This window comes from Alnus glutinosa, chromosome 8 (genome assembly GCF_958979055.1).
Source record: "Alnus glutinosa chromosome 8, dhAlnGlut1.1, whole genome shotgun sequence".
Taxonomy (NCBI): domain Eukaryota; kingdom Viridiplantae; phylum Streptophyta; class Magnoliopsida; order Fagales; family Betulaceae; genus Alnus; species Alnus glutinosa.
Window position 1 is genome coordinate 29021734 of NC_084893.1, and position 13956 is coordinate 29035689.

The window sequence follows — 13956 nt, forward strand, 5'->3', positions numbered from 1 at the left end:
TTGGACAGAGATAATTTTAGTACCAAAATAGGTTTCAAATAAGTTGTTTGAAACGAAGGAAAGTAGGACAAACAGCAGACTTTGATTCAAGAGGATATAACCATGTGTATTTGCTAAAATCATCGACAATACTCAAATAAAAACGATTGTTGTTTACAAAGGTTTGAAAAGCTGGGCCCCATACATCAAGAAACAACAATTGTAAAGGAATGTTGGAAATAAAAGGACTGCTACTAAAATGAAGACGATGGCTCTTTCCCTGCTGACATGGAGAGCAGATGGAAGAGATCTTAGAGGAGGTCACGGGCAGTTTATTTGACTTGATGACTTGACTGGTGATAGGAGACGCGGGATGGCCCAATCGAAGATGCCATTGGTCCAAGGAAATTCTTTCACCAATGAAAGCAACAAGAAACTTGGAGGAAGCTTGATAGGTTGGCCATGGATAAAGTCCGAACTTACTAGGGCCTCGGAGGAGGAGTTTGCGGGATAGAAGGTCCTTAACATAAAAATAAGAGGGATGAAACTCAATAAAAACCTGGTTATCTAGAGTGAATTGATTTACATAAATCAAATTCTTTTGTATTTGAGGAACATGAAATAAAGATCTCACGTCAAATCCTGTCTATCATGCTCGCATTAAGCATATAGAAATTGACTATCATTTTGTACGGGACATGGTTGCCTCCTTAATGTTCAATTTATCTCCGGAAAAGACCAGCTTGCCGACATTCTCACAAAGCCTTTGGCTGCCGCCCGATTCATCATTCTCAAGACCAACCTCAACTTTCGGTTGCTTACAACATTGAGTTTGAGGGGGCGTATTGGAACAAATAACTCTTCAACCGATGACTCTTCTAAAGATGTAGAGTTAGTTTGTGATTCTATAGATATAGAGTTAGATCTCTTCTATCTTATCAGAAGAGTGAAGTGTTTAATTTATTCTACTTTAGTCTCTAGAGTACACGGTTGTTTGGTACAGTCCTAGTTGATGTATACTTGTATTTCTCAGATTGTTCTATATATATTCAAGCTATTGCTCTGCACTATAGAAAGGTAGGCAGCATTATGCAAAATATCTTTAAATTCTATACCATATAATTAGGTTAACTACATTTTACCCCCTTTAAACATCATTCCTTTTGTAATGTTCCACTTCCTTTAATGTTTTAATTTTTTTGTAAAGTCCTCCCAAATTTATTATCAGGGTTACAATGTCCTCTTTCTGCGACAAAAATAACAAAAATACCCTTTATAAGAAAAAAAAAAAAAAAATTTACTTTCTCATGATATATAAAGAGAAAGTGTTGCAGGACCCGAGCATCTTAGGCTGTGGGTCCTACCCACCCGGATTATGGGGGTTACGCAACCCTTCTCTTCTCTACCACCTGAAGTTTGTTTGTTTGTTTTGTTTGTTTGTTTTTTTTTTTTTTTAAGAAAAAAAATTTACCGCCATCTTACGCCATTCATTTTATATCATTTTATCTCACTTCTCCCGCCTCTTCACTTTACTCCCCGCCTTCTGCTTTTTGTGCACCTCTCGACTCTCGTGCGATTTCTTCATTGAGTGCGATTTCAACGGAGACTCCAGCTCGCGCGTTCCAGCTCTGCCATTGATTCGATACTGCTCTCTCTCTCCGTTGCTTGGGTGCTTGGGGTTTAGTTCAAAGTGGTATGGGGCTATGAATGGGATTAGTTCAAAGGCGTATGGGGTTTTCTTTAATCCCCATTTACAGCTTGATTATAAAAACCCAAGAAACCTTAACGAAGTTTCTTTTGTTGGCGGCGCTGTAAGGTCATAATACTTTTCTCTTTCACTTTGTTTCCCATATTTTCGTTTCAATTTTCTCTCAATTTTTCTATCTATTTGTCCATCTGTCTCTCTCTCTGTCTGGTTGCTGATAAAACTGTCGTTGGTTTAGAAAATTTGAGGAAAAAAACCGGTTTTTTGCAAATTCTAGGGGTTTACGTTTAATTTTTGGATTTGACATGTTTTAAGATCTCTGGGGTTTGACGATCTCCAGAGCCATCATTGTTTGTGCCTTATGAGTTTATTGATGTTTCTTTGTAGGAGTTTCTTAGATTAAGTTTTATTTGTCTGCTTCGAGTAGCCTCTGTTTGGTTTCTTAGATTTAGTTTTTTTTTGTGGCCAGAAGAACATAAGGAAATGTTTGTTCTTTGTCGAATGCAGAAAAAAAAAAGAATCTAATTGAATTGGTTTTTTAATTTTGACAAAACCCATTGTCAAAAATAACTTCGTTGAAGAAAAATAGATGGAAGCCAAGAAGTAGGAAAACCATGTAATCTGAGTTGGTACACAAGAAGTAAACCTTTCTTCTGGCGGTCTGGCAGATAATGCCGACATTGGACTTCCATTACAATTGCAGTTGTAATACTCATGATTCAGGTACTTTTTTAAACTGCTTCAGTCCCTTATCTTGTTGTTCACATTCTATATGCCGTATCCTTCAGTTCTGTTTCCTTTTAATGTGTTTCTCATTTCCTTTTTTAACTTATCATCCATTTTTGTTTATTTTAGGTGATATGCACTGTGCTTCATGCTTGAATATCATGGGAATTATAATACCCTGGGTTTGATGATAGAGGGTTGTACTCTTTGATGTGTTGATGTTGGTTCTTGAAGCATTTAGATACCATCGACATAAGATCAACATACAGGCATATACTTTTATAAAAACAATTCAACTTACACTGAAAGTCATGTAACTTATGCTGGCAAAATTAATTCGACTTTCTTTATGTGGTTACCCCCTTGGCAAAGGCCTCTTGCAGAGACTCTTGTTAAACCTATGTGCACATAGTATTACAAGGGAAATTCTAGTGCGTCTTTTGCTTTTTGTGGTTGTCAGTCAAATGTTGTTATCGTCGATCCCAGTTGTTGGATGGTAAGAGTTTCATCTGATGTCACCAGAGCCATCTGCTTAATTTTTTGTTTATGTATTAATTTTTTATTGTTAGTGCTATCTCAAATTTTGTCCCTTAACAGGTCTTCCTCCACTGGTCTTGCGTCGAACTTTTGAGATTTTGACATATTTGGCTACTAATCATTCTGCTTTTGCCAATATGTTATTCTACTTTGATCCCTTGTTCCAGAGCCTCTAAGTCCTATATGTATGGAAAGCAAGAAGGATAAAGGCAAGGAGAAAATTGTGGAAGGAGGATTTGCATCAAAACCTTTGGGAAACTCTCTGGATGTGGATGTTCTGTTGATACTGTTCCTGAAGCTTTTGAATCGAAAGCTTTTTCTACGCAGCACTGCTCACCTTGAGCAGGTAGATCTGACGTCTTGGTCAAGTGATTTCAAAAATAGCTTAGGCCACAATCTCTCTATTTCTAATTATATATTATTATATTAGCTTGTTCCATAATCTTGTTATAATTAAATGTAATAACCTGGAGTCCATCTTGTTTTAATTTTTATATTTTTTTTTTATTTTTTTTTCTTCTAAATGCTGCGGGTCATGGGTCTGCTTCAAGTAGTTGTTTATACTGATGTATCATGCTCCTATATCTGAAACGCTTTATGTGATGTATGCCCTTTTAAGTGCTGTAAACTTTGATTCTCATCATTGGTTAGCCGAACCAAGTGGTTGGGGCAAGGGTTTGTAAAGCTGGTAGGGTTTTTGTTTTGGTTGTAATAATTATGAATTGTATGTTTAACTTTCTGTTATGTGCGCATGCTTTCTCATCTAAACATTCTCCTTTTTTTTTTTTTTGCTCTTTTTTATCTCTATTTTTTCTAAGCCATGAGTATCTTGGTTTAGATTTGTTTCTCACCAACACTGCCAAAATCAGAACTAGAAGATGGGGCCTTACAGCAGCCAGTGTCAAGCAATAAGGAGACATCTCTTCACATGCTGCTTGTGGGGGAATCCATTTTGGGGATTAGGGTTTTTATGAGCACTGAGCTCTGTAATGCTGTCCACTGGTTGGGAGGTCAGGACAAAAGATCAGTGGCACATGATAACCAATCTATAAGTTCTCTCAATGTACATTTTTTCAGGGTCATGATTTTCTTTTTTTTTCTCCCCAGGTATTTTGGGAAGACCAGGATTGCTTGCAGTACAGATAGCAGCCCAAAAGAGGTGGATGAAGCAACTTTATGGTAAAAGAATTTGGCCTACTAGGGAACCAGAATAGTGGTGTGTCTGAAATTCATTGTTATTATTATTAAGAATGGCTTGTGTAGTGAGCCTCAGGCGCCCCTCAATGTGTTGAATCTGCACCCTCTAATGGAAGCAGGAATTTGGCTGTGTGTCATATGACTTGTCCAGGTGTTCCCTTTTACAAAATATAATGCATTGCTGCTGCTGTGTCATACAGAATCTAATAATTTTTACACTCAAGGCCTTGCTTCCACATGCAAAAAAAGGGTCATGTTTGTTTGTCTTTATTCTCTTTTGTTTTCTATTCTCAAGATAAATATATTAAAAAACAACTCAAAACACATCAAACTCATCAAAACAAAAAAGCAGTATTTTTTATTTTTTATCATCTTTTGTCACGTTAGAATACTCTGAACACAAAAAAGAAAAAAAATACCTCCAAACCCTAGAAAGGTGGGTTGATATGAGAAATGAATAGATTGATGAGATATAAAAGCGTGTTGATGTGATATAAAAGTAAAATTAATTTTGAATTTATTGCGAGTGAAAAGTAAAGAAAAAAAATAATGAATTTGACTCTTTTTTGATAGAAATAATAAAAAGAAAAAAAAGAAAAAGAGTGAGTTACCAAGTGGGTCTAAATTTTGGAAATCTCAATCTTCCAAAAATCACATCTCTCTGCAAGGACAAATGTTTTCAGCAATACCAATAACCAAGATCAGATTCAGCCATGATTAAAGGTGGCATATTTTAGACTGTGAATGGGATAATGGGATTGAAAAGGAATAGAAGATGAGCCGAGCCCACCATAGGCCTACATGGCCTCCACTACAGCAAGAGGACTGAAGCCCACCACAAGAACTAACCCAATACCTACCAATATCTTCAAACATTTACATCCAAAAATAAGAAAACAACTAGCCGAATCACTCTTAAAGCCAATAGGCATAAGAAAACTTGTGTTCACAAAATCAAACGGGGGATGGGTCAAGGAGATGACCGAATGAGAGAGTTCAAGGGTTATAAGGAGGAACAACCGGTTCCCGTTGAGACTCGAACATGTTTTTCTTGTGTCGTGTTATAGGATAGATGTTCCAATTTAAACAAATTTAGTTTCAACTAAAACACGATCCAAGCCAAACTCATAAAAAATAAGACACATACTATAAGTTGGATTTGAATATTTAAAAAATAGGTTTTTGATATTGGGCAGGTCAAATGTCGTCTGTTTTTGACCCTCAGAGCAAATAATCGACTCAATGAACACCAATTAAGTAATGTTAGACCTACGACTTTTTTATAACTTGTTGATATGTGTTAACACACGACTAGAACTATGTCCGATATTAAAAAAAAAATCAACGCCCTAAAATTATATGCTGACGTGTCAATAAGTTTGTAAAGAATTTTTTTGTAAGCCCCTTCACGTGATCCTTAGGTCCCCCTGTTGGTAGAGGATGTGAGTCACTAACTAAAATAGTTGGATTAATTAATATTAAGACATCGAAAATACAAACCGTGGAAGCACTGCCAGCAAGCCAATGTGCTCACTGCCTCGGCGCAACCCAACAGGTCCCCCGATCACTCCGTTTGCCAGCTCACCACCCCGTTCCGTTATTAATTCTCTCTTTCTGCTATCCACGTCACGGCTGATGCTGACTAACGGCGACGTCACACCTTTCATGTCCCCGTCAAACAAAACGCCGTTGGCCCGAAATATTTCTCCGTTTCACATGGTTATAGAGGCCCATTTCTGGCCCAACTCACAAAGCTCCTCATCACCACCCCCCCCCCCCCCTCTCTCTCTCTCTAAAAGACTCGTTCTCTGGTTTTTCTTGCTTTATAGCTTTGTAGTCTTTTTCTTTTCCCGGAAAAGTTTCTCTCTCGCTCTAGAATTCATGTCGGTACGTAAACTCGCTCTAAAAATAGTAACTTTTTTTTTTCTTTTTTTCTTTTTTGTATTAAAAGTTCTTCGTTTTATTTCCTGTGATGCTTTTTGTGCTCGATTCGATTCGATTGTTGATCGATTTGAGCTTCAGTTTCGGTTGTTTGAGATTGGTAATGGATTTGATCATTTGGGTATTTTTCATTTTCTTAATTTAAGGTCGAAGGCGTATTTGATTAATTATGTTAAATTTGGAGCAGTAATTCTGTATTTTCTCTGATTTTTTTCCAATTATATTAGCTGGCGGTCGTCCATGAATTATAAGTAAATGATTTGTGTATTTGAATTTGGATTAACTGTGTATTCAATTTCCTGTTGTTGGAGGAAATGGAACCTTCTTGTAGAGATTTATTACACAAATGAAGAGAAACCAAAATCAAAGCGGGCATGAAAAGTGTGTAGAATGTTTTTATAGAGAAAAATTTGTTTTTAGGAAAAGGAAAGATCTTTTGGGTCAGTCTCTTTGTGTCTGTGTTTTTATGTGAAAAGGCCTCTGCCCTGCCCTCCCTCTCTATTAACGAATTAATTAGAGAATCTGTTTTGCTATTTTGAGGAGCTTTGTATTGATCTAAGACATGTCTGCAACATCGTGTGGGAGCTTTGTTTTAATGTATGTTTACCTGATTAGGAATGACTGACTAGTACTTTTGAGGTTTTCTACTATGGTTGCTGTATTTATTTTATTTTTTCATTTTGTATATGGGATTTCTTTTATTATGTATGTAATTATCTAACATTCATCCCCTCCACTCCCATCACCAGTGCCAAGTTGATAAAAAAGAAAATGTATCTTTGCTGACCCAGCAAATCCTTAGATAGTTATTGGACCGCAAAGCTTGTGCTTAATTCTGTGATTTGTTATCTTTGGTCTTTATCATGAATTTGGTAAATTGGGAATAAGCTGATCTCGATCGATTACATAATCTATAAGTTGCTACTACTTCTTTCACTTATCTTTTCTTTCTTAGTTAGTACACCCGAACAATTACCAATGATATTTGGATTCTGGAATGGACAAAAATGACTTAAAAGACATGACAAACAACAAATTGCCATGCGTATTGAGAAATATAGTTGTATGAGCAGTCCCATGACACTAAAGTCAATGAAAATTGCGTAATATCTTGTTTAAAGATTTCACTTTGTGTCAGAGCTGAACTAACCTGGTTATTTCAAGTATGCATTTACTCAAAATCAACCCAAAGTGTATAGTGGGAATGTGCTGACCGCTTAATGCATTGAATCAAATGAAATTCCAACTTATTAGAGTTTACCTAATCAAGAGGGTGGATGTTTAGAATGAGGTGAATGTGCTACCTGGTTGGACACCTTACAAAGTGTATAAAGCTGTAGCTATTCTGTTCATTGTATGACTGCTCAGTTAGGCGAGATGACTTATACAATATTGAGAGGACCTGTAAGAATGCCATGTATGAGGTATGCAAAGCTTTATGGCAGGATTATGAGGAAGTATTGGAGTGTTATGACTGACCAATTAACATGGATTAAAGTAAGGATATAGCAGAATGAACGTGTGTCTTTTTATGTACTTGATTGTCTAGAATCTTGGGGTTTTATACTGCTTGATTAAGGTATCTGTCATATGCTTTGCTTTTACTTATGGATGAATGCATTGAGTATTTAGCTGCTTTCTTGGGAAATTATCAATTAGAAGCCTATTCAAGACTTTGTTATAGCATGCTTTTCATTTGGTAACTGGTTGTTTGAATTGGGGTAATCAGCCGCATAAAGAACATATTCAAGCTTTATGTATAATTGCATAAGGGTTTAATTCCTTTTTCCGAGTTAATTTTCATTGCACCATTAGCAATATCATTCTATTGCTTTCATATATATGCTTGTTTGCATCTTACTGTGTTTTAGTCCTCCATGTTGGATGGAGAATGCTCCATATCATCAGTTTTCCCCCTTAGTCTCCAAATATTTTCATTATTTTTATTAATTATGTTCAGTTCTATCAGAGGACAAGAAAATTACTTGGGTTGAATTATGTGGCTTTTCTTTCTAATTGTGATAGGGTTATTTCTATGTTCCATTTCTGAAGTTCATCATTGGAAGGAGAATGAGAATTTTAGTACTTCCCTTTTGGGGTACATATTTCTCAATGACAATTCGCATAACGTTTTGTGAACATGGTTACTTATTTTTTGTTATGCGGCTGTCCTCTGCCTTTCACAGTTACCAGAATCGTTAATAGGAACTTTTTACCTTCCTGTTTCTCCAGCAGGACAAGGGTCGACCGCTGCCAAAATTTGGTGATTGGGATGTCAACGATCCTGCTTCAGCTGAGGGATTTACTGTGATTTTTAATAAGGCTAGGGATGAAAAGAAGACGGGTGGCAAACCAGAGTCACCAGGAAAGGGTGATCCTCAAATTAAGCCTGGAGTGGATCCTGGCAAGCCTCAGCCTGTAAGATGCTATTGGACCTATATATATATTTGCTTTCTTTATTTCTAGGACTTGAAAAATTGTTTGAGATTGATGGGCGGTCATTTTTTGCCACCCACTTTTTGTATGCTAATGTGTGATATGTGGATGATTAACTGATTTTCAGAAAAAATGGTTTTGCTGCATTCAAGACCCACCTACACAATCCTGATAAGTTCCTTACTGTGTGAGCGCTTCAACATAAGAGAGCATGTTTTTCTGTAACTAGCTCCACCATATTGCCCCAAAGAAGATGGGAGCTGTAGAGCCATGGTGGCCTCTGCTGGAATTTAGTGTGTGCTGTAAAACGATTTGTGGTGAGGGAATAGGTAAAGAAGACAAGTACTTATTGTATCTATATGCACTGCTGTTGTGGTTTATTTATTAGAAGCCAAGCTATTTCTTCCCATATGTGCCTTGTATTACGCTAGTGCTGTAGAGCTTTGCTTGTGATGTCTTTTCTCTTGTTATTTGTATTATCAAATTGGCCTTGTTCATGATATAATTTTATTTTATTTTTTTTATCTTTTTATATATATATATAAGTAATGCTTCTCTTTATAAAGCGTAAAGGGAATAACCCCCACTAATGATTAAAGAAGAACAGAAATCTACAAATACAGTAAAGTTAGAAAAATGTGAGATATATATAAAGCGATTTCGCCATGATGTTTTTGAGTTTTTCTATGGACTTCTCATGATCTTCAGAACACTTTGCATTTCACTCTATGATTTTTATTTTTTTAATTTTTTAACGACTTTTGTGTGGGGAGAACAAATAGTTCTATGAACAGGGGATTATGGTGCAGAAGTTAATGGAAATTAAGTAGAAAAATTGAACTCCAAATACGTCATCACCACTATTTTGCGAACCCTTAGATTTTAAAAATTAGAATTCAATTCTTATTTAGTGTTCGAATTTCGAGATTTGACTTTTTAAAAAAAATTAAATAAAATATAATTTATTTTTGAAAAAAATAAAATCAGAATCATATTCATTTTTTAAAATTCTGTTATCTAACACTTATTGTCTTTACATTGTAAAAATAATTTAAAGTGGAAGAGGAAAAAGATGACCTTAGCATAACAAAGAGCAGCACAAAGTGTGCTACTCAAATAAAAAACAACATTACGAAAGTGTGCTCACGTGGATTAAGCACCAAGTTCTCTAAAATTAGTGATTTTATTTCTATCTATCACTAGTAAAGACAAACCAAAGTGCTTTGCGTGTATTTTATGCTACTTTCAGGAACGAACAAAGTTTTTTTTTTAAATTAGATTTGAGAAATTTTCTTCAACAGTCTCTAAATTGACCTTTATTTTAAGAGAAACACAACTTAACCCAATGAATTCTCTTGTTCTCAAAGAAATGAGGATTTAAATGGACAAGAGTTTTGATGGAGGACTAGCTCATTTGAGTTGAGTTTTTCAATAATTTAAGGTTTGAAAAGTTAAACATTGCATTTGCTAGGTTATGGGCCGGCAAGCACACGTGGCCCACTCGCAACCCAAAATCAGCCCGAGTGTATTCTACGCACATAACAGGGAATCACTTCCCAGGCCATTATCGTACTACACGGATATTAAACTATTATATGAGTCACGACTTAAATACAGCCCTAATTTAAAGGGCAAACCGTGCTTCAATCAAGGCAATCGTGAGATGAATCGCACGTTAAAGACAAATCATAGTATAAAAACTGACGAAAAACAGCCGCAAACAAGTCATTATAAAAGGCAACTCATAATCAGGTAAAATAGATTTTTGGCCCTCGCTCAAAATTGTGTACCTAAACATTTTTCTTCTTTCATTCTTCAAACACTTTGCTAACTTATGCATAAGTGTTATTGCCAACTTATGCAAGAGTTATTTCCACCGGTACCCTCTAACAATCGGTGTTCGATACGAGAAAACTGTTCTAACAGCCTTAATCTTCTATGGCTTTTTGCTTTGATTAGGCTGGAGCAGACACAAAACAAGGCAAAGCCACAGCTTTGCCCAAAAGCTTGTGGCACGACTTTTTACTTGGACCTATCAACTTTTCTACGGTCTCTAGGTCTTGATGAAGTTCATGGCGTAATATATACGAGAGAGCCAAAAATGGGCAGCTCGCATTAGCCAACATAGTCGTTTGTTTTCTGGGTTCTACTGCACTACTGTGTAGGGTGAGATGGATCCGTGTGAGAAGCTACCCTAACGAAGCCAGCAAGCAATGCTGCCTAACGAGCTTTGGAGATGCTACTACAGACTCAACACTCTGGAAAAACATGTGTGCTCTACAGTTCTTATTTATGCCCTTTCAACTTCTTCAAATACACATTGTTTCTATATACTAAAAAATGAAACACACATTTCTACCGCCTTGTTATTTCCACGTGTCATTGTTGCCAGTCACAGACTAGCCATAGATTGGTCAAAATGGCAACTAATCTAGTTTACCCACGGTTGAGCTGAAATGCATGTATTTGTGCCTGCTGCCAAAGAGTTAACAAAGCGGTCTCTATGCTTGTTTTGTCCTGGAGTGATCACAAAAAGGCAAACAAAAGCCTCAAGGAAGAGTCTGGCTTCATGGTTCTACAAATTGATAAATATCCTATGACAATTCCACATCTAAACTCTGGATGTCCCAAGCTTCCGCTCAAACAGCCGGCGCAGAAGGTAAACTTGGAGAATGCTAGCACCAATGAGTGCTGCTGATTCAAAAAAGGCCTTGTGAACAGCCCTCTTGCCCATTCCTTCATTTACTGCAATTCCCATTGAGACAGCAAGGTTAGGTTAGGTTATGAAATGAATGACAAACTAATTCTTTTATAAGCACAAACTAATGCTTGCGCAGAGAGAGGGCGATTCCATGTTCATGCCAACAATGTGTGCACGTGAGAGCGTGTGTGTGGTGTGTACAAACTCTTAACCAAACCGATTAAAATCATAATCTATTCAAGTCAGCATTTTTTTTTTTTTTTAAACTCAAAACTAAGAAGATTTCCTTACACAGAACCTACAATATGATGCAATCCCATGAAAGAATCAAGTTTGAAGACCTCCGGTTAGTAGGAAACTAAGAGATTTTTTAATATTGTGAAGGGGCATGGCAGATATGATAATCAAGTAACTGGACTAGTCAGAGAAATCCTATTGTAGCAATGAACTATTTGTTGGATGGAAGGCAGAAGAAAGCCAAAAAGGGGGTTCATTTTGCTCCGAGAGGTTAAAGGTTCAAAAGGTTTAATCAGTTGGAAGAACAGATCTGGCATATATTCCTTAATTGGTTTGAAGCCAAGGGTTCTTAGCATCCAAAAGTTTAAAGGAAAAGGTGATTTCTGAAGTCCAAAGGGAATGAATGAGGAAAAAAAAGACACAAGCATCAAACCATTTTAGGACCGAGTTTTCCTTCTATTCAAAAGAATTCAGAGTTTCAACTTATACCTGTTGCCTGACGCTCAGTCTGTGCCTCTAGCCAATGCTGTTCAAACTGAATATTGTAAAGAGCTTCCTCCAACTTTGATATCTGTTCTAGTAAGGGGTTAAAATGCTCTGCAGGTATGCACAAAGCCAGTGAGTCCAAATTCATAATTCAAAGGGATTGAAAAAAACCAAAAAGGACTGAGAATATTGAAGAATGGTTCACCATCTTTTGCATGCGGATCATAGTATGTAAAATGGCTAACATGTATATCAAAGTCGATTGTTTCATGATAGGGAGACTTGTTAGTGAAGCAAAAACGGTGGAGTCCCTTATGATGAGCCACAAACTCAAACTTCTCACTTGTCTTGTCACGAAAATCATGAATCTGATCGCCAGAAGGTCCTTTCACCTGAAGATTTCGACAAAGTTGTAGTATAACGGTAGCTTTCACAGCAAGAATAAGAAGCAATAGGGGATAAAACAAGGATAAAACAATTAGACTTATCAGTTTAATAACAAGAAAACATAGTCCAGCTAACACCCATTTTGGCAAACATCTCACCGTAATGATTACAAATTTACGACGACATGAAAATGAATGCTTTCCAGTACCAAGTGATCAAGAGGGCACAAGAGGAATCGATATGCCATAACTACATTTACCAAAAAAAAAAAAATGGAGGACTTAACAAAACCAACAAATTCGAGCAAAGAAACATGGAGCTTACCACAAGATCTATGCCATCTTGAGCATAATGCCAAGCTCCATCAACCTTGATTACAACAAAAGATACATGGACCGTATCCCCTTCATATTGGATATCATGAGAGAAGCAGTCTTCCCTGTCAATCACAAACCTAATCCCAAACACTACTTGCATGGTCGACAAAAGAGCCAGCAACACAATAAAAGCAAATTTTGGTAACCCAGTTGCCATCTGTAGATTACAAAGTGATATATCATTAAAAGCGTAAGGCGCACCCGGGAGGTAGTTAGGAGGAGAACGAAAACATATTATACAATGCATCAAACGAAGAGTAGTAAAATTAACTTCAAGCAAACTTAAAAACGAAAACATATCATCATATAATTTTCTCCAAGATTTACAAAAAACCATCTATTGGCATAAAGGAAATTCTTCTGTCTTCTCTTGTAAGTTTTCCAGAAACCATTTCCACCGAGACGAACAGAGAACAGAAAGAACAGTTTTTCCCAGAAAAAATTTCCAGACACTATATTCTATTCAATATATTATATAAGAACGTAACCAGAATGACCCACAATTAGCAATGCGGAATCATATAATTCCAATCACAAAATTGAACAAATAGATCGATTTTTCATAATAAAATCTAAGGAAAAATAAGAAGATCTCATTTCATGTACCGTTTGGTCGCTAAGAAAACAAATGAAAGTAAGAGAAATCCCGAGAAAATCTTTAATGTTCAACCCATCCAGGAAAAAACCATTCTTCTGGAATTACAAACACCCAAAATATTGGAGATAACAGTACAGCTGCAGCTGATCCTCATCCATAAGTCAAATTGAAAGCCATCATAGATCATGAGATAAGCGAGGATAACAAGGACCACTGGAAGATAACATTTCTATTTTCAAAAATTTACTTGAATTTTTCTTTCCTTTTCATTTGATTTCCCTTGCTTTCTCAGCAACCAAACAGAGCATCACGGAATCCAACCAAAAAAAAAAAAAATACAGAATTTGGTCAAATTGAGCTGGAAAAATAAATTATAAAAGGCGAAAATTTATTTACCTTTGAATTTGAACTATCTGATTAAGCCCAAAAAGGAAAAAATTTGAACAGTCTGATCTGATAAGCGCTTTGAGATTTTTTTCTTTCTTTCTAAGGAAGTGCTTTGAGATTTGTTTTGTACTTCTAATAAGAGATCGAACAGTTTGAGATGGTCGAGGTTTAGGTTGTCGACAGAAAGGGCAGTGATTCTCTGTCTCTCGTGTGCAAAGGGACGTTTTTGTAGCCGTATGATCAGACACGTATTGTATGATCA

The 13956-nt window shown here is 36.4% G+C and overlaps 2 protein-coding genes across 3 annotated transcripts; one reads left to right on the forward strand and one right to left on the reverse strand.

Moving 5' to 3' along the window:
* Positions 1-5924: 5924 nt before the first annotated feature.
* LOC133875320 (protein NOI4) lies at positions 5925-9045 on the forward strand. Of its 2 annotated transcripts, none has more exons than XM_062313416.1 (3): positions 5925-6031; positions 8318-8503; positions 8649-9045. In XM_062313416.1, exons 1-3 carry the CDS (start codon positions 6026-6028, stop codon positions 8691-8693), a joined length of 237 nt encoding a protein of 78 aa, XP_062169400.1. In that variant the 5' UTR covers positions 5925-6025; the 3' UTR covers positions 8694-9045. The 2 variants fall into 2 exon arrangements, with proteins under 2 accessions (XP_062169400.1, XP_062169402.1); XM_062313418.1 differs by having other exon boundaries at positions 8321-8503.
* A 1735-nt stretch (positions 9046-10780) lies between these two features.
* On the reverse strand, positions 10781-13862 carry LOC133875319 (transmembrane emp24 domain-containing protein p24beta2-like). Its single transcript, XM_062313415.1, has 5 exons — positions 13704-13862; positions 12657-12866; positions 12151-12337; positions 11949-12056; positions 10781-11266 (listed from the first exon to the last, which is right to left on the reverse strand). The coding sequence occupies exons 2-5, from the start codon at positions 12864-12866 to the stop codon at positions 11133-11135; spliced, it is 639 nt and encodes a 212-aa protein (XP_062169399.1). The 5' UTR covers positions 13704-13862; the 3' UTR covers positions 10781-11132.
* Positions 13863-13956: the final 94 nt, after the last annotated feature.